We start from the raw sequence: 25,996 nt of genomic DNA, 5'->3' as shown, positions 1-25,996 counted from the left end.
GTTTGACCTCCTTCTTCCATCTAAATTATCAGCTGCTGCTCTTTAGGTTTCACAATTGTTCCGACAAAATGATCACTCGTAGCGTTTGGATCCCGTCGTTGTCCGCGAATTCGTCGGTTCTCTCCGAGGATTCCCCGTCTTTCATTAGGTTCCTCGTCGACCCGTGCTCGCAGCCCTCCGCTTCCGCTCTTACCTCTTCCGGCGCGCGATTGTTGGACCCCTCGACATCTTCCTGTTTCTCATTCGCATCTGTTTCCCGCATTGCGGAGACTGCTACCGTCGCCGTCGACGTGGTCACGGTGGTCGTGGTGACTCTAGTCGTCGGCAGACTCGAGGTTCCCTCAAAACCCGAGAACGCTGTCGCCGTGCGAACGGTGAAAGGAAAATTGCAGCAGGTCTCGGAATACCTACCGATACTGTCCGCTGTGTTGTCGTGATCGTTCCTGACTAGAGCAAACTTCGACAAACGTCCCAGAGTTCGCCCTCTAGCTTCGCAATTTTCTTGCATTTGGAACGACGAAGCGTAGCCGGATACGTCCAGATTCGCAGACTCGATTCCATCGAGATTACGGTCGAAAGTCTGTAACGTGGTTCCCGCGTCCGCGTGGTTGATTCTGTGACGAGGTTCGAGAGAGTCGAAGGAAACTGACTTCGTTGGCCTGGCCAGATCAACGACGGACAACGTTTCGCAGGAATCTAATCGAGATCCGTCTCTTCTTTCGTGTCCGATCATCGACGCCATACCGATCAGAGGAACGTTGGTCGTGGATGCGACGGGGAACGCGTTAGAGGCGCCAGGCGCCACGTTTGCCCGGCTAATTTGTCCCGGGATCTCTGGTACCGGATCCAGTTGTCCGATACACTCGAATCTTCGAGGCGACAGCATCCCGGAAACGACGCTGTTCATTCCGGAAAGAAATCTTGGCGATCTCAAGCCGGTTCTTAAGGTGGACGCCTCCGGTTCGGTGATACCTAACAGTCCAGACTTGTCGATGCGTCGAACCGACGGTGAAGCTCCGTCTGGATCATCGTACGACCTTCCTCGAGGTTGACCGCGACGCACGGAGTACGGATCGCCGGCGAACGGAAGCGAATTGGTCGCGTACGTTTCTCGATAAGAAAATCGTACAGGGGGTGGGTAGCTGGGAGTTGCGGTGGGATTTTCGGCGATAGTTATCGTCATCACGGTCGTAGCAGCTGGCATCGAGGTGCACACCACGGCGTTGGACGACGAAAACGTAGTGGTCGATGGAGCCGTGACGATGGCATTCCACGAAGACATGGTCAGCGGCTGTAACGGAGGCGGCGGAGGAGGCGGCGGTGGTGGCGATTCCACGGGGTTCTCGATCACTATCTCCATCCTATGGCGGAGAGGATCGCGCGTATGGTCCACCGGGTGATACGTGGCTCCGGTGGGAGTGGCCTCCTGCTATAGCCATGTGGTGCGGGTGCTTCCGGCTCGCGAGCCGGTAGGCAGATCTCAAACGATTATCTCACGAATAATCCGGCGTCCTCGGCTGTTCGGGGTCGAGTAGCCCGACTCGAGACTCTCGTCGTACGATAGGCTGACCTGCTGAGGTGGCTTCGCGTCCTCGTCGTAGTTCTCCTGATAAGGTAGACCGGACACGTCGTACGGTGAATCTGTCGGACAAACAATCGACAAACGGCCGTTGAGAGTAGGAAAACAAAAGAACGCAGCGGTGGCGGCGATGTACGTGCACGGAGAACGAGAGAGGAATGCGAAGAGAGGATACGATGGATAGCAATGGCCAGGAGCCTCGTACCGAACGTGGTACGGCGATAAAAGCTCTTGGCAATTGCAAAGGTCTCGAATTCGCAATCGCCAAGTTGGAACAGTTGTATTACTTAAGGGTAATTCGAGAACATCTTCATTGAAAAAATTGTGATTCCGGTGGTGTTAGAATTCGCGGCACGCGTCTTCGAAACTTCGGACCCGTTTTACCGTTTAAAACCGCTCACCTATATTCGGTACGTGGCACTGTATAAACACGTCGTATAAGACAATTCCGTAACAAAAGAGAAATAAAATCGGCGATCGGTAACAGGCGGGAATTCTAATATCCGAAAACTGGCGAGACTGGCGAACCGCTTCGGCAACTTCGCCAAGTTTGTACGATCGACTATTAAGCCTGTCACGACTGTCGAAAACACCTTGAAACATTTTTCGATTCGAATAACGCTCGGAGGGCGATTCGAACTTTCCGTATAACTAAATTGCTCGAGAACTTGCGACAGATAGAATTGAATGCTCATCGCTGGACGTGGTGGGTCGATCGTGGAGCGTCGGCTAAGGCTGGATAAAAAGGGATGAAACGGGGCGTGAGGTGGGGGAAAGGGTCGAGGAAACGGTGATAGGGGAGGTGAAACGGGGTAGAAGGATCGCGGCGGAAACGGGAGAGAGAGTTCGACTAAAGAATACTACTCACCGACGTGTTTTTGAGACTTTACGACGGTGGCGAATGGTTCCGAGCAAAACTGCTGTCGACTTAGATTATGGCTCTCCCGGTAATCCTCCCTCTGTGGGAGGTAATGAGGGTGGGTCGGGTAATCCGACTCGGTGGTTGCGTAGCCCGCCAGGTCGTACGGCTGGCCAACGCCGTTCGCGGCCGCCGACTTCATCTGCCAGATGGAGTCTTGCGAATTCACCGAGCCCCCGTTATTCGAGTTCGAGTAGCTGTTGTCCATGTAGCCCATGTTGACGCCTGCCGTCAACGCGAATGCATCAATTACCATTTATTAGGCGAACTAAGAGTAAAAAGTTCTTGTTTACCATGTCCGAGGCATATAATTGTTGGCTCGGTGTTGAAGTAACGGTTATTTTCGAAGCGACGAGAAACGCCGAGACGTTAATGGCCGAGACGTTCCTATGTCTCGAATACAAGCGTAAGAAGAAGAAACGGAGAATTTCGAAGAAAAGAAGCGGACGTTACTTTTGCACTGTGACAATTTTTAGTCGCGTGACTTATTTACTCCGTACAGGGCGAGTAAGTATCGCGCAAGAAAGAAAAGCTAAATTGCAATTGCACGTCGTTACGCAAGTAATCGTTGGAGTTTTAGAAGAAGTACGGTCATGGGAAGGTAGACCTCGTTAAACCGCTTTACTTTATACCGTATCTTTTCCATTCGCGCCCGAACCGAGGTACGTCCTCTCCACTCCGACAGACTTCTTCCAGTTTTTTAAAATTGCTACGCCACTAACGTTTACGTCTTCGGCAACTTCTTACCATTGATGTTGTGGTTCGGTTGATGGTAACCGTAGCCAGGTTGCGAGTACGCCGGGGTCTTGGAATCCTCCATGGCTAGCGCGTGATCCAAACTGTGTTCGAGGGCTTTGTTCTCTGCGTAGTAGGGCGGCGGCGCCTGGCTCTGCTGTCCGTTTCCGGCGACGAGGCTCGGTCGAACCCTGTACAAGCAAACAACATCGAAATCCCATTCGAGCACCGTGTAGCTGGAACTCTCTTCGAATCGTCCAAACAGATTCAAATACTTACGCGTTCGAGTCCATTTCGTAGTCCTTCGCCTTGGTGACGTGTTTTCGTCGACACCGACAAAAGAGCAATAACAGCGCAGCGAACAGCAGAAACACGGCACCGCTGACTACAAGGGCGATCAATGTCGGTGTTGCAAGAGCTCCACCTTGTGCGATATACGAAGGACCAACTGTGACAAACGAAAAACCGTTCAGTACCGTATGGTCCTTGGATTATAACGCAATACGATTACAATCGGCAAAAAGGTAAACGCGGTTACTCACTTTCAGCCTCCGCGTATTCGCCACATTTTTGCCGATCCGCCTTCAGACACAATCTAACTCTGAGTCTAGGTTCGGTATCGAGAGATTCTAAGTCATCCAGGACACCCTCCCTTTGAGTAGGAGCGCTTCCAAGTACCTCGAGAGGCCACTCGTCGAGAATCCTCCACTGCGACTCATCCGTGGAGGAAGACGGCCCATCGAACTTCTCAATCGACGACACCAGCGATAGGCAAGTGGCGCCGACACTGATGGCGAGCATCCCGCTCTCCGGATCGTAGCTAACTCTCAACGGCGCAGGAATTTTGGCAACTGCGGTCGTTGCTGTTACCTCGTCGGAATAGTCCGAATGGTTCTTCGTGTTGTACACTTTAACCTTGAACGTGTACGTCTGATGTTGCTCTAGGCTGGTCACGTTACACGGATTAGATCGACGACAGTCCAATTCGAGCCACTGACCAGCCGGTGGTCTAGGAACGGCGCAATCCGGCGCTACGATTTCGTCACCACCGGGTACTCTTCTGTAAGAGACGAAGTATTTAGTGATGGGCAATCCGCCGTCGAAACCGAGCTCCCAGAGCAAAGCTACGTGAGTAGGGCCGACGTCCATCGCCGTGATGTTGATGGGTCTCTCAGGTGCGCCTTTCGGTTGCAGTCGAATGGTCGAAGTGATGCTACCTTGGGCGTTTGCCGCTCTGCAACTGTAATCTCCGTAATCCAACTCTCGGATGTTGGTTATCCTGAGCACGGATGTGTACACGTCGTAGTTGTCGCTGCTCGTGGAAATCTCGTAGTGACCGTCGCTCGATGACCCCTGCAAGCTGGCCGCGTTGGTGCCAAAACTCCATTGGAACTCGGGTTTCGGCCAAGCTTGGACTTTGCACGCCACCTCGGCCGTCTCCCTCAAATTATACGCGACTTTGCCGTGTTGATGCAAAGCGATAGGCTCGTGTTCCACCTTCAACATCATCGTCGACTCGACCTTCTTGACCTCGTTCACGAACACGCAGGTGTATTTGCCTCGATCGCTGGCCACGATCTCGTCCGTTTGCGGTCGGGCATGGCCCAGGAAGCTCAGCGTTGAATTCACGGTGATCACGTTCCCGTGACCCTCCGAGGCTGTTGTAGTCACCTTGTAGAGCCTCTCATCTGCGGTGAGCTCTTGATCGTCCTTCAACCATCGAACACTTGGCCGGGGTTTGCCCTGCGCCACGCAGGACACTTGAAACGATGACTCGCCGACCCTGTGAACGACATTTCCCTGTTTGCACTTTTCGTTAAAAAATGTTGGGTTTGCGAGTAATGTTAATCGAATGAGAGAATTTCACGAGCAAAGATTCAAAGCGATACGACAGAAAAATTTGTTCGATGTCTTTCTATACTTTGAGAATAAGTACGCATCCCCGTCGTTACGCCAAAGTATTGTAGGTACTTGGATGCGATCGTAGCGCACATTTAATCGTCCTCTTTGTCGTTAAAAATACAGGGAAATGTTCGAGAGAAGGGTTGAACGATCTCGCGTGATGGCCGAGGGAAGATAATTCCTGTGTATTTTTAGCAGCAAAGAAGGTAATTAAGTATTCTGTTTCTGATCGTCCACTCTTTATTATTCGTTGTATACCGTATAATTGCGATTCCGTCACGAGATGGAAGATGAATCTTTTACCAAGGGAAAAGGGATTTGGCCGATTTCGCGTTTCTTCCCCCAATCTACGAAATTCTCTTGCCCACGCCCGCGTAACGGTCTCTGGATTATTTGTGAATTAACATAGCCGCCAGTATTCTAAGGTGTTCCTAACTTTTCCGCGACTTTTAAACCGTAAACTCTTAATCCCGGCTTAAAGTAGACCGACCCAATTTCCAGCCAGCATATAACGTAGCGAATGGTCCCCGATAGCATCTGAACTTTTCCGTCTTCTTGATAACCTCGAATACAAAACGCTCTAGAAACGAGAACGAGAAAATTCCAGGGAAACTGGATACTCACTTCCTGGTAACGTGTGGTTGCAACTTGGTCAGTATCTTGGGCGGTTGGTGCACGGTCAAGTTAACGGACGCGGCCTCTCCGTTGCCGATTTCGTTGGTGGCATGGCACTTGTACGTTCCCTCGCTGCCCAAGTGAACCGAGTCGATCTCGTATCTCGGGCCGGTGTTCTCCGAGGGCATCGATATCGTTCCAGACTCACCCTCCTTCCACCATTTGTACCTGGGTTCTGGATAGCCGGCTGGACTGGCCATACAAGTGAGAATAACTCTGGACCCCTCGACGGCAACCGGAGAGTCCGGAGTGACCCTGGCTGGACCCGGCTTGTGTCTGACTCGAACGGTTAACCGAGCGGTGGCTGAGTAGTTTCGCCTCTCGCCGCCAGAGGGATAAATCGTGTTCACCGCTCGACAGGTATAATTTCCGGCGTGATCGGCCGTGACGCGGCTCAGCCGAAGAATTGAGCCGAGTTGTCGAAAATCCGGTCGGCTGTCACGCAACCACTCGATCACCGTCGGCGGAGGATTTGCAGTCACGTTACAGTGCACGGTCACCGTGTCCTCGACCTCGGCGATCCTCAGAGGATCGCCCTCTATCGAGACGGTCGGTGGATAAAGAACGTCCAACAAGAGGGAACTCTCGCCCCTCTTCCCAAGTCCGTTGTCCGCCTGGCAGGTGTATTTGCCGGCATCTTGGACGGTGACTCTTCGTATGGTGTGCTGAAAACTGGTAGCCACGAAACTTCCGTCCCGCCACCATCGTACCATACCAACGGTTGGTTTCGAGTCGACACGACACTCGAGGTTCGCGGTTCCATTTACTTCGACTTTCAGAGGATTTTCCGGACCCACGGTAACCCGCGGAAAGTAGTTGACATCGAGGGTTACCGTGGCATTCAACGTTTCACCGTCGCGCATAGCCCGGTTCCTGATCACGCAACGAAAAGTCGCTCTGTCGTCCTCTTTTTTCGGCTCGACCGACAACGTTCTGCCGGAGTGAAGAACGGCGGTCTCGTTGCCGCGGTACCATCTGACTTCCGGCTCGGGACTGCCGCCGTTCGTGTTGCACTGCAACTCGAGCTTTTGGCCCTCGGTGGCGGACGCCGAGGTCGGCGAGATCGTCGGTGGCCCAGGCGCTCTAAGTACAGTCAGAGTGATGAACTTGCGGTGCAGGTCGTGCCCGGTGCCGCTCGCCTTCACACGGCACTCGTACTTGCCGTTGTCCCTTTCGTACGATACGTTTCGTATCTGAAGATCGTATCGACCTTCCTCTAGGTTCATGAACACCTTGTACTGAGGCGATAACGCGAGATTGTCTATCGCTGCGTTATCGTGATTGTCATTGGTGTGCGTCAACCAGAAACAAGTTACGTTTTCCCTCGGCGGGGAGAAGCGACACTGCAGCTGTACGGTGGACCCCTCGTGCGTGTCCATCTGCGTTTCCTCGACGCGACCCTGTGCCGCTGCTGAAACACATCGAAACCAACCATCTCGTTAGAACTCGCGCTCCTATACACCGTTGTATATTTCTCGTCGGTAGACGCTCATTTTCTTCTCATCGCGCCGTGTGCATTTTCTCGCGACCGTTTCCCATCGTCTAATTCCGTCTCGCGCTCCAACGGTCTAATATTCTATGCGTCAGAGCTTGCACGATTTATACTGTTCGACATCGCCGAGCCAACCTATACACGGGAATCGTTTTGCAATTTTAACCGTCGCCGATATATAACGTCCACGTATATGCAAAATGATAGGCGTCGCGACGGCCAAACGATCCGTCGCTGTCTCGTCATTGGGTCGCGTAACGGTAAAGTCACCGGTTTGACTTCTCGCTGATATCGCGAGACCTCTCTTTCTTCTTCCTCTTATTCTCCTCGTTCGCGACTCTAACCCCACCACTACTGGACGTTCGTTTCTTCGTTCGTTCGTTCGTTCGTTCGTTCGTTCCAAGGGATCGTTCCCCCTTTCCTTCTAACAACCTTAGCCTATGTTATGTCAGCGTGCGTCTCTTTTCAACCTTCTTCTCTCACCTTTACCTGTTCTGTCCGGCTCCCACTCGCCGCTCAACCCATCTTTTCTCTACCTATGCACCAGTCTATATTTACGTCTACTTGTCTCTCTATAAATCCATCCGCGCCGTTCTATCCCTCTTCGTTGCCTCTATCCCCTATCTTAGCTATTCATCGACCCATCGCAGTTTACGTTTTCCCTTCGAACTCTCCCCGCGTTTCTCGCCGTGGCTTGTTTACTTTTCGATAGCACCGTTTTCTTGCTCACGTGCCATCAGACCGACGCGACGTTCGATTTCTTCTATCGAGATACCGACTATACATATACGTATTTTCCTATCTTTACTAGCACGCGTGGAATGTGAGCGAGTGTATATATACGGTGCATCGTCGAAAAATCGATCGAAAGAGCGTTGTCGAACGAATCGTAACGAGCTGCCATCGGTGTGTCGTCGGTTACCTAACGTATATTATATTCGACGAAGAAGCAGCTGCAAGGCGAGCCGTAGTGTTAACCCGTCGCTCATATACACGGGGACACCTGTGGCAGCTCGGCTACGTCACGAAGCCTAATACCGTCGTCGCGGCGTCGTTCGGTATTTCTCCAACGGGAAGCTGCCTAAGCGAGCCGCATTCTGCATACCTAACGAATTTACCATGACTACGCTATCGACACAGCTTCGTCGAATTTGTGTCTTTACAGCGTGAAATACGAAGAAACACGGCTCGTAATGCCACGTTCACAACGTGCAACGAACAAATGACGAACTAGTCAACGAACAGCGAACGAAAAAGTACATCAAAGGATCTGTTTACATTTCGTTCGTGAACTGTAATGGTGGACACGGTGCTACTTCTATTCGCAATGAGTACATACATAGCGGAACTATTTGCCAACAATTCTGGTTAATGTGGATGCGGCATTACAGTCGGCTCTACAGTACGATCTATACAACGATGCCATGTTAGCCAATTACAATTTTTCTTCGCTAACTGGCTCTCGCTTACAAAATTAATTCTTGGAACTTGTTTTTTGCAGCTTCTAGTATTGCGTATGTAAATGCACAAACGCTGTTGGGTCAATACTTGGGATTTTCGAAAAATACCTCCACACAAGATCGTAACTTGCAGTCAGCTAGAAGGATATTTGCGTACTTCGATCTATACGTGAACGTTCGAACGTTTGTCGATAGGATTGAAATCGCGCGCAGAGTTTTCATTGGTCGAGGAGGCGAAAGGAGGCCTTCTCGGCCTCGAGCGCGGCCCAGAACGGGTTTGTTAAAAGGACGCGCAACAAAACTCGCTGCAAACTGCGACATACCGACACGGCACGTCGCGAGAGTCGCGACGCCATGCAAGGGCTCTCTTTCCAATCGTTTTCTTCGCCGGCCGTAAAACCGTTTCGTCATTCACGATGACACGATTCTCGGTAGGAAAATGTCTACCATCTTTTTCCTTTTTTCATCGAGAGAAAACTAGGGTCAACGAGTCTCGACGCAGGCTATGAACGAGGAACGAGTTTTTTCGTTTCCGGGGAATGTACTTACCGGGATGCAGGAGCAGCAAGGTAACGACGATAATTGCCGCGGTGCTCGGCAGTCGAATCCTATCCATTCTATCGGCAAAACGAATTCCACAAACGGTTCGAGTGGAACGGAACAACGAGAGACGTAAATTGCGCGGCTCCATTCGCACTGGAGGACAGAGTTCCGCGTTGCAGCGACTTTCACCTAGAAACGACGGCGGTGCGCGAGTTTTGCCAGCACGCGGCATCGATGATCGTATCGATCTTCTCGATCACGCTCGTCAAACCACCAAACAAACCACTGCACGCATAACTCGATATTCGTTCTATTCTATCACTCGTTGTTTCACTCTCGCACCTTCTCTTCGCACTGTATCTCTCTCCCTTCGTCGAAATCGGTAAAACGAAGACAACAACAAGCTTCATCGGTCGCGATTCTTCCCGGATTCGTATGCGATCGACGTTTTCGAACGAATCACGACTACCTGGATGGTAGACCCACGCGAATTGTTTCACGATCCACTGGCTCAAAAAAGTATCCTCCCATCGTCTCGGGTGCCCGACGCTTGGGTGCACGATGGTTTCTCACTCGAGGCGATTTCTCAACAGCGGCACGCTCGTTGCAGCAGGTTCGCCGAGAACGACGAGGCTCGCACGGTGATTTCCATCGCGAGCATCCGTCCGTCCGCGGGACAAACAAAAAAGGAAGGTCTGCGCGCGATTTCAAAACGCCACGTTGCAACCGTCCGGCCTAAGGCACTCCTTTGTTCCGCTGGTGAGACTCGCAGGTATTATACGCGTTCTCGCGTACCACCTTCGGTACGCGGATCTTCGTTCAACCGCTGTAACCTGCGATACTCGATCGCCACCTACGTGCTTTGTCCTTCTGTTTGTGAAACTTTACTTTCCCCTGTCGTTTTCGCGAGACGGTCAGTCGATGCAAAAATAGCGAGGGACGAGCGAGGAAGCGAGGGCAACGGGACGAAAATAAGTCGACAAATGTGTCAAGATGGAGAAAGTGTACGGCGAAACGAATGTAAAACTTGCAACATGCGAATAAAGACACTGTTCTGTCCTCGGATACCGTACAAGTTCGTTTCCAGTAAGAACACTATAAGGGTAACGTATCCGTAGGAGCGTTAAAAATTCCAGTACCAACTAACATACACACAAACACACTCGACGAGGGTCGCGCGACGACTGAGCTTGGGGTCGCGTAGCATCGGCGCTACCCCCCACCGGTCGGCTTCTCCCCGATCGCCGCGTCCCCCACTACGGTTTGGTGCGCGCGTAGCGCAGCGCGCAACGTACAACCGGTCGTCGTTCGTTCGTATGGATATATATGTATAGGACGATGGTGTCGAAGGTGGTAGTGATCGTAGTGGCGATGCTAGTGATGATGATGATGCTGGCGATGGTAGCCAAGGTGGCAGCGGCTGGACGGAAGACGGACGGCGAACGAACGTGTTCGACGAGGACAGAGAAAAAAGGATCGGATGGAAACGCGTAGGGCATGATGAAGACGAGGCAGAATAAGGTAAAGCCATTGAGGAGAAGAGAGAAGACGACGGTTAGAAAAGGTTGGAGGCGCGAGAACAGCTTGCCCCCACCGACCTATGCGGCAGGTGGTTCTTACCGCCGTGGGCTAGGCCCAAGGGACTCCCAAACCTTCGCGCGGCCGTCTGTCGTTGAGCTTTTTCATCGGCGAGCCTGCTACCGACCCCCGCGCAATTTTTTCTCTCCCGAAATAACTGCTAGGAACGACGAACGACGACCGAGGAATTTAACGAGGATGAACGTCCTGTTTAAGGGTCAACTACGCGGCTACTATTCCTTAACTGGTATCTCGAGGAATCTTAGCAAGAGGGTACATTGCTCGCGAAAAGGGAAGGATCGCGACCGGTGGTTTTTCGACGGTCGAAGGACACCTCGGTGCAGCAGGTGTCCGTTTCTCGACGATCGCTCCTCTCCACCCGACTTACCACACTACCTGCCTCTTACTTTCGGCCAGCTGCTCCTTCCATCTTGCGGAATTCTCTATTTTCCTAGGAATAAATATTCCCATCGTTCTGATAGTCGAAGGATGCGTTGGACGAAAGGTGCGCGGACATGGCTCGCGTGAAAATCGACGTTTCCCACACCCGCGCGCGTTCACGTTCACAAACCGTAAGAGGAGCGTTGAACGCGTTCGAAGGGAAGATGCGAAGGATAAGAAGGAGTACGAAATGAAATCGAAGACGGGTCTCGAGGACGAGAGAGGCCGCAAAGAAGCGGGTCTCGAATCGGATGAAAGGCAGAAGACTCAAGCAAGGGGAAACGTTCGTTGTTCGACGGCGATCGGTTTTCGGCTCGGTTTGAAAAATCGGGCGAGCGGTGAATGGTAGACGATCAGGTCGAAGTTTGCACGCGATACGCGTCAAAAATGCGCTTAATTAAACGCTAACGATTGCCGTTCGCGAGTCGTTAACGAACCTTCCATCCTGCGACTCGGTGAGGAACGGTCAGCGGAATAAGCCCGGCGGAATCGTCGAAATAATTGCGGCCGCGATAATAGCGCCTCGATTCGAACGATTCCGGGTGGCTCGCGTCAGCCCCGCGACCTCTCCAACTTTTCACCCATTGATTAAAAGCGCGCGATTAAGCCCTGTGTCATTCTCAACACGTTGTAAACGTCTCGAGTGCCCTCGTCTGCGCGATTGGATTCGATCGATGGCGTTGCTTCTTTCCATTCGCGCTCGTAAAACCGACGCTCGATCGTACTAAATCTAGTAGATCGAAACGACCGAATTGTGAGTCTTCGTGTACGCGAGATCCCTCCGGTCTGGAGTTTCAAGCAAGGTTAACGGAGAGTTAGCTCAGAGAGAGAAAAAGAGAGAGAGAGAGAGAGAGAGAGAGAGAGAGAGAGGAAAAGGCAAGTAACAACGACGAAGTATGGTGGCAAAGAGGGCAGCCGGGCCTCGCACAGCATCCCGTGGCCGCCACGTCCAGTCACGCGAACCATTAAAGATTCAAAGCCCGGAGGCCGAGCAGATGGTCCCCGAACCGAGAAACGAGAACCGTGAAGAGATCTCTGCCAAGAAGCAACAGCCCGGACTCGGACTCGGACCCGAAAGCGGCAGCCCAGGAATTACTAGGAAGCGGCAACACCGCCGGGCCGCGGTTACGTCCTACGGTCGTGCCGGTGACCGAGAGCTCCGACCCCTTCTCCACCTCTCGTGCCCTCCGCGCCAAACGCTTCCCTCGAACACCGCCAGCTTCTTTTCTACGCTTACGTTCGACGACGAGAACCTCTCTCTCCCCCCTCTCGTTCACCCTCTGTTAAGTCCTCTGCGTCTTCTTTTTCTTCCTCCACCTCCTCCCTCTTCTCTCCTTTTTTGCCTTTCAGAACCATTCTCCCTCTCTGCCGCGTCTTACCTGACGCTCTCCCGGCACTGCGCTCGCCCGCCTCCTCTACCTTCCACCAACCTTCCAAACCGCCCGACAACGTCGCCTCCGTGATCTCGCAACACCGTCGGGGCCTCTACCTTTGCCAGAGTTGGCAACGTCGCTACATCGGGCCCCGATACCGTGCCTCAGGCTCAGCAATGCCTCTCCGCTCTCTGCTCGGCTTTCTTACCGTTACCATTCTAGCACGTGCATTATCGGCGCCAGCCTTTGTTCCACGATCAAACTCGATCGACTCGACTAGCTACGACGAGCACGTCGTCCGAATTCACGATGACGCGCGGGTCGTTCCGTTCGACAGACGAGCGACGCTAGACTCTGACGACACGGCATATATGTATACGTCGGATTGGTTCCAGAGGTCTCCTTGACGTCTCGATAAGGAGTATCTCGCGACGTGTTGATCGATGACGCTCGAACGTAATTGTAGAAACGGACTGTTCTTGTTTATCCGTTCCATAAATCGTAGCTCTCGACAAACTCTCGCGGGACGTTCCCATTCCCGGAACTCGTTCCTCCTTCGAACAGCTTAGCCCTTCACATCGCTCTACCGCTTCTCTATTATTCTTCGCTTCAAACGACGCTTCGAGTGCCTATTGATCTCTTTCAAGGTCTAATTGGAGCCTAGATTACAGGCTCTATTAGTCCCACGGTTCAAAAGAGTAACCAAGGCAAAGTCGAAAACCTGTCGCAAATCTCATAGAGGATAGCCTCCATTAGCAGGGACTCGATATTTCCTAAGCCGGTACCATTCCTTTGTCTCGTCTCTGCAATGGGATAGAGCTCGATCCAGGCGCTAAACTGGTCAGCTTGGTCGTACCTGACTTCTTCCTCGGTTCGCGCATCGCAACGGCATGGAAGCTACTTATGTGCAGCTCCGAAGGTAAGTATCTTTGGAGAAATACCGTGAGGTATATAGAACGCGTCCACCCACGCCCGTGAATACGACTGTCGCGTAGTCGCTTTCCCTGAACACTACCGTCCCCGCCTTTCGCCGACCTTGGAATTCCTGATTCTCGAGCGTCGCTCGTCCACCGCCGACACGGGTAGCCGCTTTCTGCTCGAACAAATACGAGGTTGCGGCGTCGCCGGAGTTTACACGATGCAATGGACACGCGAGGTTGTGCGTATAAGACGCGTATACCGCTAGGCCGATACCGATATCGGGTGGACCCGTTTCACGGCCGTGAATGTATGTACGCGAACATATGTAAGTACTGTGGAAGGAACGGTCGGTGTCCCGGTTCGGGCGTTAGCGTGGAAAAAGAAAAACGACGACGTGGTTGAAGGCACTGGAAGAGGTCATCCACGACGGGTGGCGCGAGAGAGGAGAGGCTGAGTAAAACCGCATGGCCCCGAGAATGGCAGCGTGTAACAAGAGGCTCTTTCATTTCGTGGCCGCAGATATAGCGGCCGGATCGGCGACAAAAACTTTTTTCTTCTCTGGTCGAGTTGGGAGAGGCTGAGAGAACGCTTATCGCACGTACGACGTCGAGAGCATTCCTGGATACTGTCTTGGCGAACGAGCGCCACATGCTGTGTACTGTGCGACGTCGCGTTAAACGACGAGCCAAGGCGAGGGCGGAAAAAATGGGGCGCGCGGCGAACGTGTCAGAAATGAGATGCAGTGGGGGCGGCGAGTCGTCCACACGCGCGCCGACCGTAGTCGAAACCGTCGTTTACGAAATGAGAAAGAAATGTAAACTATGACCGGAGGACCGAAGGAAAGGTGGAACGGGGGGACGCGAGGCCGATAAGAAAGAACACGTGCCACCTCGTTAAAACTCGTTTAGAGACCGGATATCGCAGTGGCCAGGGCGTTCTGCTACTCGGTAGAAATAACAGTGGCTGCTGTTTTGGAACGAAAACCGCGCGAATCGCGGACCCTGGTTACTGCTTATATTTGTAGACGAACCGCGACGGACCCCGAGGGCGACCGGAGGGCCGCGGAGCGAAAGCGACCGGCCAACCGAACCAACAGACGGCAGGAACACCGAACGGACCAGAAAGAGAGAAGAGGATGGAAAGGTCTTGGGTTCAACGTTTCCTAAGAGAAGATCGAAGCTAAATTTAACCCTGTTCGCGTCACGGTACGCCAGATACCAGAACAGCTTCCACACAGAACACCGTCAAAATTCTCTTTGATTGGCGTTGTTCGATCGATGCTCTTTCTACATAGACTCGGCCGTAGGCGCGACAAAAACGAGACACGGTAGTATACGTAACTGGATCGAGATGCGTCTTACCGCGGCGAGCCCACGACGCGACACGACGGGGGAAAGAAGGTCACGTTTCCGCGAAAAGACGACCTACTCTACTATCGCCCCCAAATAAAATGATCTCGATGATGTTCCTGGAGAGAGAGATAGAGAGAGAGAGAGAGAGAGAGATCTTGGGAAAAACAGTCAACAGGATGCGCGATCTAAACGAAGGGAAATATAGGTGAAGATACTTCGATAAGAAAGTCAGGACAATTAAATGGTGTTGAGCGATCCACTTGAAAGAGAAAACCTCTGCTCTAGTGTTCTTAGGCAGGAGTCAAAGTCTGAGCGTGTTGAGCCAGAGCGATAACAGCGGCTTTCATTCGACCTGCGATAAGGGGTCGCACCATGCTAGGTTTCTTACGTCTGGTGGTATTGCTTACCACATTTCCCGCCTCGTTTATCTTTCCATGATTGCTTTTTTCTATAACACCGTCGCCTCTCGATCGCCCCTCGGGCTCATCGAAACTTCCGTCGAACGTGAAACGCGACGTCGTGACGCGGGGCACGAGATTCGCAGCTCGTCCTTCCGTAAAACAACGTACTTTTGTACACACGTCCATCGTATGTGCGTGTACATCAAGGTACTTGACGTCGTCTTCCAACTCCCAACAGCGAAAGAGCGTGGGATACATTGGAGAGCGTATCACGTGTCCTCTGTGCGCGTTACTACGCGCAACACGCACCGCGTACGAGCCGTGTGTATGCGTAATGTACGTAGGGCGCGTATCTCCGCACTGCTGCGTGCCTACGTGCCTGCGTGGCTGCGTGCTTAGAGAGCCCACTGCTCCGAAGGTTTCCTTTGTGTCCCCTTCACAGCATTTTTTCCTCGGTGGAGAGTGGTCGAACGTGACCGAGCGATCTAAATGGTCTCGACGTCAGGACCGGTGGTTGTTGTTGGCACGCCGCTGTTTTGACGGACTGCCGGAAAAGTAACGAGCACCAGCAGGGTTTACGACCGTAACGAACTCGCGTTTCCCCTCCGACGAACGGAAGAAACAACGAACAGGCTAGGACAATCGGGGCTGGGAAAAATCCAGATCGTTTCCGCGTACGGATACTTACACGGTCGAAGCCTTTCGATTCACGTCGCTCGATTGTTTTATCGTCGTTGCTACTGTTATTATTATTATTATTATCATTGGAAAACAGGGAAGGTATCGCAATTAACGATAGATAGCGTACAAGGCAAGTAGCTTCGGCGCAGCGTATAGGCGAAACAGTGATCGGAGCTATTCTGTTTCTCTCGTTGCTCGTTAGCCGTGAAAAAGCCATCGGAGCCGACTAATCGTGACACGAGACTCGCATTAACCAAACGCCACGCGATCGAACGAAGAAACTCGTGCTACGGCTCGAACGACTCGCAACGAGGCTCCCGATAACGAAACGAAACGCTGACTCTATTCTAGAGGATATTACCTAACTTAACTGTTTTGTTCGAAGCCAAACGTACCACAGCGAACTTTGTACAGCAAACTCCAAACAACAAAGTGCATTTTTAAAACAAACCGTGGCCGGTGTGTCGCTCGTAAATCTGTTTAGAGACGCGCTGTGATCGAGTGGTGGAAAGAGGAAAAAAGAAAAGACATAGTTTCGGGAGGAAGAAGAAGAAGTTCACGAGTTCGGTAGCCTGTCTCGACGCGATGACACGAGAATACATGGCACCTCGCGCGACGATTTATCATCGAGGAACGCGAAGAAGCTCGCCTGCCTATATAGTCTCCGATTTTTCGTCTTTCTCTTCCTCGCGGAGCCACGTTGTCGCTGAAACATCTCTGACCGCACGCGAGCCACGTCCAACGATCGATTTCCCGATTGGAAAACACGACGCACAGCGTTCAACTATTCCTTATCGCAACTGTTCCTCCGCTCCCGAAACTGTACCGGTACTCTGCGAAACTGTGCGAGAAGTTCGCAGTTCGCTGGCGGCACCTGTTGCACGGATTTCCGGCACGTTTTCCGCGTGCGTTTGTGCGCGCGCCCTCGTGCACGAATGCAAGAGAGAAAAACAGTGGCGAGGAGGAACGAGGAGGAGAGCGGATAGCGGATGCGTCGTCGCGCGATTAACCAGCTATTCGCGGATTTGCTACGTTACGTCACACTCTTTGACGCGTGTTCTGCTATGAATCAGCCGCCAGCAATTCGAGCTAACGCGATTTCTAACGTTATTCGGTCGTGCCGCGTGGCATGAAATCGAAATCCAGTAGATATTAAGATCGGCTCTCGATTGAGTGGCGAAATAAGAACCGATGGAGAGACAAAGGGGGCGGGGGGAATTCGCGATATTGGGACGACGTAAGCAAATACGCGCGAAATCGATGGCACTCAAGATCGACCGTTATCCGGGATTTCCTTGACATGGAGGAAACGCGACGAGGAGCGAGTGGAACGATCGCAGGCTGTTGCGTGCGTGTATACGTGCGACGAGGTGCGTGGAGAACCGAGGGTCTCGCATCTGCGAACCAGTCACACCGGTCCCACTTCTCTCTCATTGGCGTAGCAGCCGAGTTTTCCAAACTAAATTGCCTGCTAGCGAGTAGCGCTGGACGCGACTCGCAAACGGAGCGATTTAAAGGGCTTCGGGCGAGAGCCGCACCGATCCATCGATCGAGGTCATAGTATCGTATCATTAGTCCGAGAAAGCCCCTTTTTTGTTTGCCCGTTTACGTGGAATCGAACGGGATTAAGCCAACTGTTGGTTAACTGTCGGAGTAATGCAACGTCTGCGAGTAATTAATCGTCGAGGTTGGAGGTAAATTTCATCGTACGAGGTAATTGCCTGATTATACGAGATCGCTATGCTTAACTTTGTCGCTCGGGACGATCGTCCTCCTCTATTTACAATGCTTAAGGAAACGTTTGCTAAACGACAAAGACTCCACACGAGGATATTAAAGGAAACGATACCTTCAAACTTATAAGCGATCGATCTCGATTCTGCCTGCATAGATCTTACCATCCAGCATGGCAAAAAATCTCGAATCATGCTTAAATCCAGCGACCTTCGAAATCGTCGCGTCGTTCACCTCGAGTTCCCTCGTTGCATGGTAGCATGGTAGGAATCGCACGATCACCGAGCACAATGCGTCACGAGTTGCCCTGAATTTTCCGAGTGAATCGCTTCTCACGTCGAACGGAAAAGAACGCAGAGGTTCGGTCGACTAGGAAGGCAGAGGAAAAGCGTGGAGAAGCAGTGTATTCGTGCTCCAAATACAAGCACTCTCGTTCCATCACGCTTTTAAACGAACGAGGATGGATGACGTATTTTTTTGACGGACCACCTTTTTGCATGCAGGAAAATGTGCGCTATATAGTGCAAGTCCGTGGCCCGTTGCTGCTTCTTCTCCCTCTCTGGACGACAACTTTGGAAACCATTTTTCCCCGGCTTCTCCGAGGTTGCAGTTTTTGTCCGCGTCTCCGCTGTTCGTTTCTCTGGCTCCGGCCCTCCACCAGGCCAGTTCCCCAATGTTTTTGCGAGCGTACAGGGCAAAGCCTGGCTCGAGACGGAAAATTCCTGATGAAAACTGAAAATTCTTGGCTTTGCGCCATTGGATTCCAGTCGAGCCGGTTGCCGCTCCTACCCGCCGTTACCTACTGTCTCCCTCCCTCTCCTTTCCTCTCCGTTTACCCGCCCCCTTCCTGTCTCTAGCCTTTCTCCTTCTCTCCATTTTGTTCCTAACCTATACCTCTTTCTCTTCGCTTCTGTCTCTCCTCTACGCTCTTTTTGCCGTTACCCTCCTGTACCTCCGTTCCTCCGGAGACCTTCCAGCCGGCGGAATATACCTTTAGCACTCTCGACTACTCTCGAGTCCCGCACTCGCAGTGCTTCTCGTTGTTGGTGGTACGCGTGACTCAATTCCGTCCGATCTTTTCGTTTTGGCTTTTGAACGGGCTAATCGATGCGCGTTACTTTCGCTGAATTCCTCATTCCACCTTTTCCTGTTCCGTAATTTCCTATCCGATCTCCAGCACTTGGGCGAGAATCGCGAATGGTGATGAAGAACTTTGGGGTGTACCGGAAAAACCGTGAGATCGATGTCCGTTGACGTTGGACGAGAACGCAAATATCTCGTCGACGAAATTCGGTCTTCCTCGACGAACGAAAGTTTTTCGATCCAACGGCAGTGAGAACACCGGTATTTGCTTGCCAGCACACCGGGAGCTCTAATAGCGGTTAAACGGCCGGTTCTTAGCTCCCCAATTGCAGCCTTATGGAATACTATCGAACAGAGTCCTCGTGAAAAGTCTACCTCGACTAATTGTTCCCCGCGCACCACCATCGATACTCGGCTATTACGAGCGTTGACCCGCTCGATCGATAGGGTCGCGGCCAATAACGCTAAGCTTCCCGATCATCGAGCCACCCCGTGATCTCTGCCAATGCGGTTTGAGAAGAATTCTAGAGGCTGTAAGCGAGGAACTTCTCTTTTCAACCGCGATTCTATTCCAGGAATCGAACGAACAACACGAGCCACTGTGTTCGAGCATGATCGCTCGCTGCCAAGTGGGCCTGCGTCGGTTTTCGGCTTCCAAGAAGGAAACGAAAGTACATATAGTGGATCGCGAGCTTGCTCGATACGTAAGAAAGATCGTGTTCGACGCGCTTGGTTCGTTCACGCTTGTTCTTTCACCGTGAGCTCCTTATTTATGGGCATTGCATTCGCATAGTTACGCAATCCGTGTGTTTATGGTCGAGTAACGGCACAACTTACTAGGCCAGTTACTACTCGGCTCCGTTGTAAACCCGTCTAACACCACCACAACTCCGTCTCTTAAGTCCAGGCACTGGTCCTGAACTTTTCCTAGTCGTGCGTCTGGCGGGTAGCCTCGCGCGATATCATCGGTCGAGGCAGCTCGTTTTTATAAAGCAACGTACCGCGGACGGCGGTTTCGCGTAAATTTCAACGGGAGCTCACGTTACTCCATCGTGGGGCGCTAGGAAACTTTCCGACGAGCTTTTCTCATCGGGGTGTTGTTGCGCGCGAACTCTGGGAAAAAATGAGCTGCAATGTTGCCTCGCGTCCGAGGCGAGCGAAGGATCGTTATGCTCGAGCACATCCACCCGCCAAAGAAGTTTATCCCGGCTTTTCCTTGCGAGCGGGAGGAAAAAACGATCGCGAACGCGGATTAAAAGAGTGGCGTGGGCGTGGAAGGGTGGAGCGCGCGGGGACGTGGATACGACGAGAAAAAGAGAGGAAAAAGAAGACGTGAACGCGAGGAACCAGCGCAGCCATCGTAGGAAGACGACGAGGCAACCGTCCCGAACCGGGCGGGCAATATCGACGCGGCGAACCGCTCGAAGCGGCACACCGCGACATACGAACGAGCCGAGTAAGCTCGATAAAACTAGTTTTGCCGAATAGCTCGAGGATATAGCTGCCGTTCGGACCCTTTGTTCTCGTTTATCGAGCTATTCGCGGCCGGTCTCGCGGTCGCGACTTTCCGTTACGCTCCAATCCGTCCGATCGCGTCGTCCTCGACTTCCTCCGGTCGAGTCGCTAAGACTTCTTCTTCTTCTTCTTTTACTTCTTCTTCTACTACTTCTACTTCTACTACTTGCGCTTCTTCCTCCGCTTCTTCCTCCGCTTCTTCACCTTTGTTCCATCAACTTTTCCGATAGACGAGAAGAATACGAACAAGAGACGGTTCACGCCTTTGCGCGTCCCTATGCCGGAGGGTGTGAGTTCGAGTGTGAGGCAGAGAGAGGTTGATATTGGCGGCTGAAGCACGAGAAAAGTTCCGAGTGCGTGTCGTTCTCTCAATAAGGTGGAGGACATGGCGCTTCCCTACGTCTTCCGTAAACTCGACGAGGAAAAGGGGGAGAGGAAGCGGAGAATCGGGCGGAGCCTCCGCGAATGCTCGTGTCTCCAAGACCTCCAGAGGCGACGAGCGAGAGCAAGAACGTAGGAAAGTGTTTATCCTTGAGATTGGACGTTCCGGGAGCTATCCTCGTAATCCCCTGGTGGCAATCTCGTAATCCTGCCGTATAACTTCGCCCCCGCTACTCTCGATCTCACCGTCCACCGATTCGCCAAGACGCACCTCGACTATGAGGCCAGGGATATCTTATCCTATTTTATCCGAGATTCGGGGCCATTGTGCCCGACTCGATATTTTTCACTCGTTTTTCGTCCGTCAGCTCCGACGTCCTTCCTGTCTTTCCTCGAATGTTCCCCTTCGAGCACATTTTCCATTTCTCTCTCTCTCTCTCTCTCTCTCTCTCTCTTGCTCTCTCGTTCTCCATATGGTGTAGAAACAAGGTAGAAACTGTAATTCGCGGAGGACAGAGAGGCGGAAACGGAAATCGAGGAGTCAGCCGTGGATATCGGAGGAAAACGCGTTAATCGTCCCGAGATGAAGCTTCCGCGTGCTTCTGTGAAGAAGGAGGATCACTCGAGCGAACGACTTCATCGCCGGCTAACTAGATACTCTGGTGTCTCCCTCTCCTAAAACTGTGGCGGCCACTCCGACTTAACGAAAGGTAAACTTCTCTAGCAAGAACAAACTTATCCGGGCCGGTTTTTGTCCCATTCCAACATGATCTTCCACCCCGTTGAACCGGTCTTCCGTGCCGCTTAAGAAACACGGTTTCACCCTAATCGACTCGTTCCGGGCGACCCATCCACCCGTCACGATCGACTACGGCCGACATTTACTTGACGTTGCTCGTCCCGATTCCAACGTCTTACCACAGCGAAACGGTATTCCGTCTTTATCTGTCGTGTTCGGTCGTACGGTCGACGTTAGACGAACAAATGGAACACGTACTAGCCTTCCTCGGTCTCTCGATGTATTTGCCGCGAATCAATAAGGCGAACCACCGATATTATATGCATAAAATTACGAGTTATTATCCGGTTCCAACGGAGAGACAGGATTCCACTTTTGCATCAACGAATAATCACCGTCTGGATGCAACTGTGTGGGTTAACACACGAACGATGGAGCAATATCTTCCACGAAAACAATCATCCGATGTTTTTCGAATAATTGATAACCAGACCCGGCGTGTACGAAGATAATGGTAATGTCAGTAATACGCAGCTTCCAAAATTAATAATCAGATTGAAGATCCGAAATTCAATGTTCCATCGTGTGTATTAATACGATATTCTTCTCCGTTAACGCAGAAACTAATCGTTACTGTTAAAATCGGTAATCTTTTTAAAACGTCGCCCAACGAAACACGCGACATAATATCGTTATCGCGCACGTAGTCTGCGGTCGGAAGTATGGGTTTTCCAACGAGCTTTAAACTCTCTTCCGGTTCGGCGTACGTGCACGCGCGGATTGACGTCCAAACATCACACAGCGGAGATTTAGCGTGACGCGGGATCGAGGGAGGGCATAATTCGATATCTCGGCAGAGACGTTTATGTCAACTAACTGACAATGGACTCTTCGTTAGATTACCAGCTCCGGTAAACGTACTTGTCGGCAGATTACCGGGGATTAAGCTAAACTTTGTTATTTCGCCTTGCATCCTAGTCTCCCCTTTCGTGTTCTCCCTCTACGAGCGATGCTCTTAATTTAACGATTCCTCTCCTTTTTCTCCCACGACTTTGTTCAAAGAAACCGAACCCTCGTTACGAAAACAGTCGGACGCAAACAATTATGGAAATTACCGATCGTTTCCATAAAGGGTGGCTTGCCCGTTCAAAGAGAGATGTCGATACTTTTAGCCGAGATCATCGAGGACACGCGTTACCGGATAATCGGAGGGAACCACGCCGCCTCGAAAAAATCCCTGGAAGACGTTTAGCCGGGCGTTTAAAGGGCGACCTCGTTTCCCACGTCTCAATTCGGTCTTTCAGTCCGACTCGAAAAAGAGTTCGCAGCCGTTACAAAGATAGCGGTAACTGGATTTAAACGATCGGTGGCTGATCGATAAGGTACGCGCTCCAAATCTCTCGGGCAACCGGTCGCTTCGAGTCGACGTCAGCCGACGTCCTTTGAGAGCGTTCCCGGAAACTTTTTTCCCTGGCAGGGAAAGAAAAAGAAAGGTTAATTCTAATCGTGGCAACGTAAACGAACTGGCGAATAAAGGCAAAAAGAACCGAGCTACTTTCCGACCCCGCCATCCTCGACCCACCTATCCTCTGTCACCGTTCTCGCTGCCTCGACATTTATTTTCCCGCACCGTCTTCAGCGGGTCTTCCGTGTTTACCGTACGGCCTCTCCCTGATCTTTTTCTAAGCTCCGTGTATCGTATATCCGTTTTCGCGAGCTGGCGCGTTGTTGTCAGACCCGCGTAAACTGTTCGTCGAACTTTCAACCAAGCCCCGAAACGAGACGTATCTTCCGCGATCACCTAACTCTCCGCGCTGCTAACGATGTCCAGAGGCTAAACCACCGAAAAACGGCGAGCGCTGCCGTGGTCTCGACGAGAAACACCGCGGAAGTTGCACGAAATTAGAGGTGAAGCGCCCGAGAGAAGTGGCAAGGCCTGTCCGACGTGGAACGGGAAAAGGGTGGAGCGTAAAAAGGAAGCCAGTGGCGGGTCCGGTGGAAAAAGTTTGAAAAAAGCGAGCAGCACGGGAGAGAGAGGTCGGAGTAAAAGCTTGTTTCTGGCGGCATTCGCGGGTGCTGCTCGTGGCATTAATATGCATTTCGTATCGTTACGGACGAGCTTGTGGAACCGTTTCCCGCGTCCGCTCAGCTCGCGTGTATCGCATCGCGGATCTGCGGGAGGCTGTTTCTAGTTAATTAATTGCGGTCTTGGATCGCGAGAGGAACGCACGACAGACGTTCGAGTGGTACATGACTGATATCGTGGCAGAGATAGTAAACGAGCGAAATAGAATAGATAAAAGAGAGTTCGCTCGATGGTGGTCGGCTCGTTTCGAGCGTCACAGACCGTGCACAGACGACCCTGTAGGGGAGCAGGAGGCATGAGGCAGGAAGCAGGGGCAAATGGCAACCAGAAAAGCAATTCAATCTGGAATCGGCAAGATAGAGGCTAACCGTTGCGGCTGCGCGTCCGTTCCATTACCGGTTTACGGGAAGAGAAAAAGAAACAGGGAGCTCGACGGTGGCAGCGGAGGCAGCGGCGACAGTGGTAGCTGGAGACTGGTTGCAATGCCACGGTTTGCCACGACGCACGGCTATTGTCACGGATAATTGCACGGCTAGTTAGCCGGCTACGCGAAGCCACCTCGTAAAGCCCCCACCGTCTGCGAGACCGAGGGACGCTATCTCGTTTCCCTCTGTTAAGAAATTTTCTTGCAACGTTTACGCGCGGTTTATCTATTCGCGTTCTCCGTTGGAGATTCGCGGGGAACGGCTTGCTTCCGCGTGTCGCCCGAGCGAAGACGGGAGGAGGGACAGGAATCGTTTGTCCCTCGTGCGCGATACCAGATAAGCCACCAACGCCGATTCTATTTGTTACCGCTTGATTCTAAGATGAAACAAAGACGCGCGTTCGTCCATTAGTCGGCGCCTCTTGTGGAAAACGAAAACGACACACGCGAATTGCAGAAGCAAGGAATCGGTGAATGGCGTACAGAGGGCACAACGAGCGCCGCTGCATAGGTAATATCGTCTAACGGGGCAATGCGGGATAATAGAGGAATTAAAGTTACACCACGACGCGATCTCCTTCGAGCGTAGCCAAGGCTGATGGTTTCGCCTTACGCGGTTTCCGAGAACTATGCGCGGCAACGCGGATGGAATTTCCTCGGTGTATCGCGATCGTTGTCTACGACGACGATACAGCGGAGAACCTTTCCTCTGGAAATCCCGAGGTTCTGTCATGAGCACCAGCTTTTCTCGTCGAGGACAGCGCGCGTACGCATCGCGGATCACGGATGAGCTGCAAGGCAAAGGGAAAAAGAGAGAGAGAGAGAGGGGGGGGAGTCAAGAAGGAGGGATGGATGAGAAGGGAGAGGAAAGCTTGTTCCTTCGGGCTGGAATGGGAAATGGAGGTTTTGGCTGATAGGAAAACGGGCGCACAAGACGCGAGCGCTCGGTTACGCGTTTCCGATCCTTAATGGGTTTATACAGGCAGTAGCATTCTAAGTTCTCCGTCTACGTAATTCGAGTCGGTTTAACAAGTTTTCGGAGACATCCGCACTAGTTGAAAGTACGATCGATCCCTGGCGTATACACGTCTTTACCGATGCTCTCTGTGTATCGCGGCATTTCTATGCTCCGAAAGAGGCACGAAAACGTTTTAGCTTTCGGTTCCTAACGTATATCATTGGGTAACGCGTTTCACGTGCTCGACAGATGTTGCGCGTATGAGCCGCGCGTTTTGCCGTCGCACGTTCGCTCGTGGTCCTAGTCATCGCCGTCAAGGGACGAGTATTTGCGTTCGACCCGTGCCGTTTACGTCACCGTGAAACCCGATAAAACGAGAAAATAGAAAGAAACGGATGAAAAAGAAGAGAAAAGGGCGACATACGGGTACAATTTGGTATTAAATCGAACGAGCCCTCGCGTCTACGATACGAAGCGCCGCGTATCCCGATACCGCGAGTGCATCGAAGCGGACCGGAAAGCATCGCGAAAGGACGGAACGGTTAATGCTCGGGCATAAATATCGAGGCTCTAATTACGTCGACGAGCGTGCACGCGCCGCACATATACCGGGCATATTCCCATCGAATTCGTAATTATGGGCTTAATTGAAAACGTGCCGGCCATTCTCCGTCAGCCGGTCCGCGCCGTTACAAACGCGCTGCCTCGTAATTCCTAAAAACAAAACTCTACCGTTTCTCTCTCTCTCTCTCTTTTTTCCGTCGCGCCTCCTCCTCGTTCTCTAACTTCCGTTCCCCTACTCTCGCTCTTTCTGTCCCTCTATCTCTTTTATCCCCCCCCCCGATGTTTCCTCGACTATTTCGCACTCGACATGTTCGCGAATCGCGTCGCGACACCGAGCTGTCCCTATGTACGATACACGAACGATGACCTCGATGGAAATTACGGTACTGAGACTGCTACCGTGGATCGCAAAACCGGCCGCGAGCATCGCCGCGCGGATTCGGGTCAACCGAACCCGAAC

General features: G+C 52.1%; 2 protein-coding genes across 4 annotated transcripts in view; one reads left to right on the top strand and one right to left on the bottom strand.

Annotated features, from left to right (window-relative positions):
• The window catches only part of LOC122566914, a 74,170-nt gene that overhangs the window by 3,044 nt on the left and 45,130 nt on the right, over positions 1-25,996 (top strand). The gene's annotated exons all lie outside the window — the stretch shown is intronic.
• Positions 1,346-25,996, bottom strand: part of LOC122566890 (hemicentin-2) — a 37,041-nt gene continuing 12,390 nt past the window's right edge. For 2 of the 3 annotated variants that reach the window (XM_043724806.1, XM_043724807.1), the window contains exons 3-8: positions 5,760-7,221; positions 3,776-5,016; positions 3,513-3,681; positions 3,246-3,424; positions 2,448-2,723; positions 1,346-1,641 (exon numbers count right to left, since the gene is read on the bottom strand). In XM_043724806.1, coding sequence (XP_043580741.1) covers positions 1,481-1,641; positions 2,448-2,723; positions 3,246-3,424; positions 3,513-3,681; positions 3,776-5,016; positions 5,760-7,221 — 3,488 coding nt within the window. In that variant the 3' untranslated portion in view covers positions 1,346-1,480. Of the gene's footprint in view, positions 1,642-2,447; positions 2,724-3,245; positions 3,425-3,512; positions 3,682-3,775; positions 5,017-5,759; positions 7,222-9,311; positions 11,680-25,996 lie in introns of those variants that run through there. The other variant, XM_043724805.1, reaches the window with a different exon arrangement.

Source organism: Bombus pyrosoma, linkage group LG4, assembly GCF_014825855.1.
Source record: "Bombus pyrosoma isolate SC7728 linkage group LG4, ASM1482585v1, whole genome shotgun sequence".
Lineage (NCBI taxonomy): Eukaryota > Metazoa > Arthropoda > Insecta > Hymenoptera > Apidae > Bombus > Bombus pyrosoma.
This window is presented reverse-complemented; position numbering and strand designations above follow the sequence as displayed.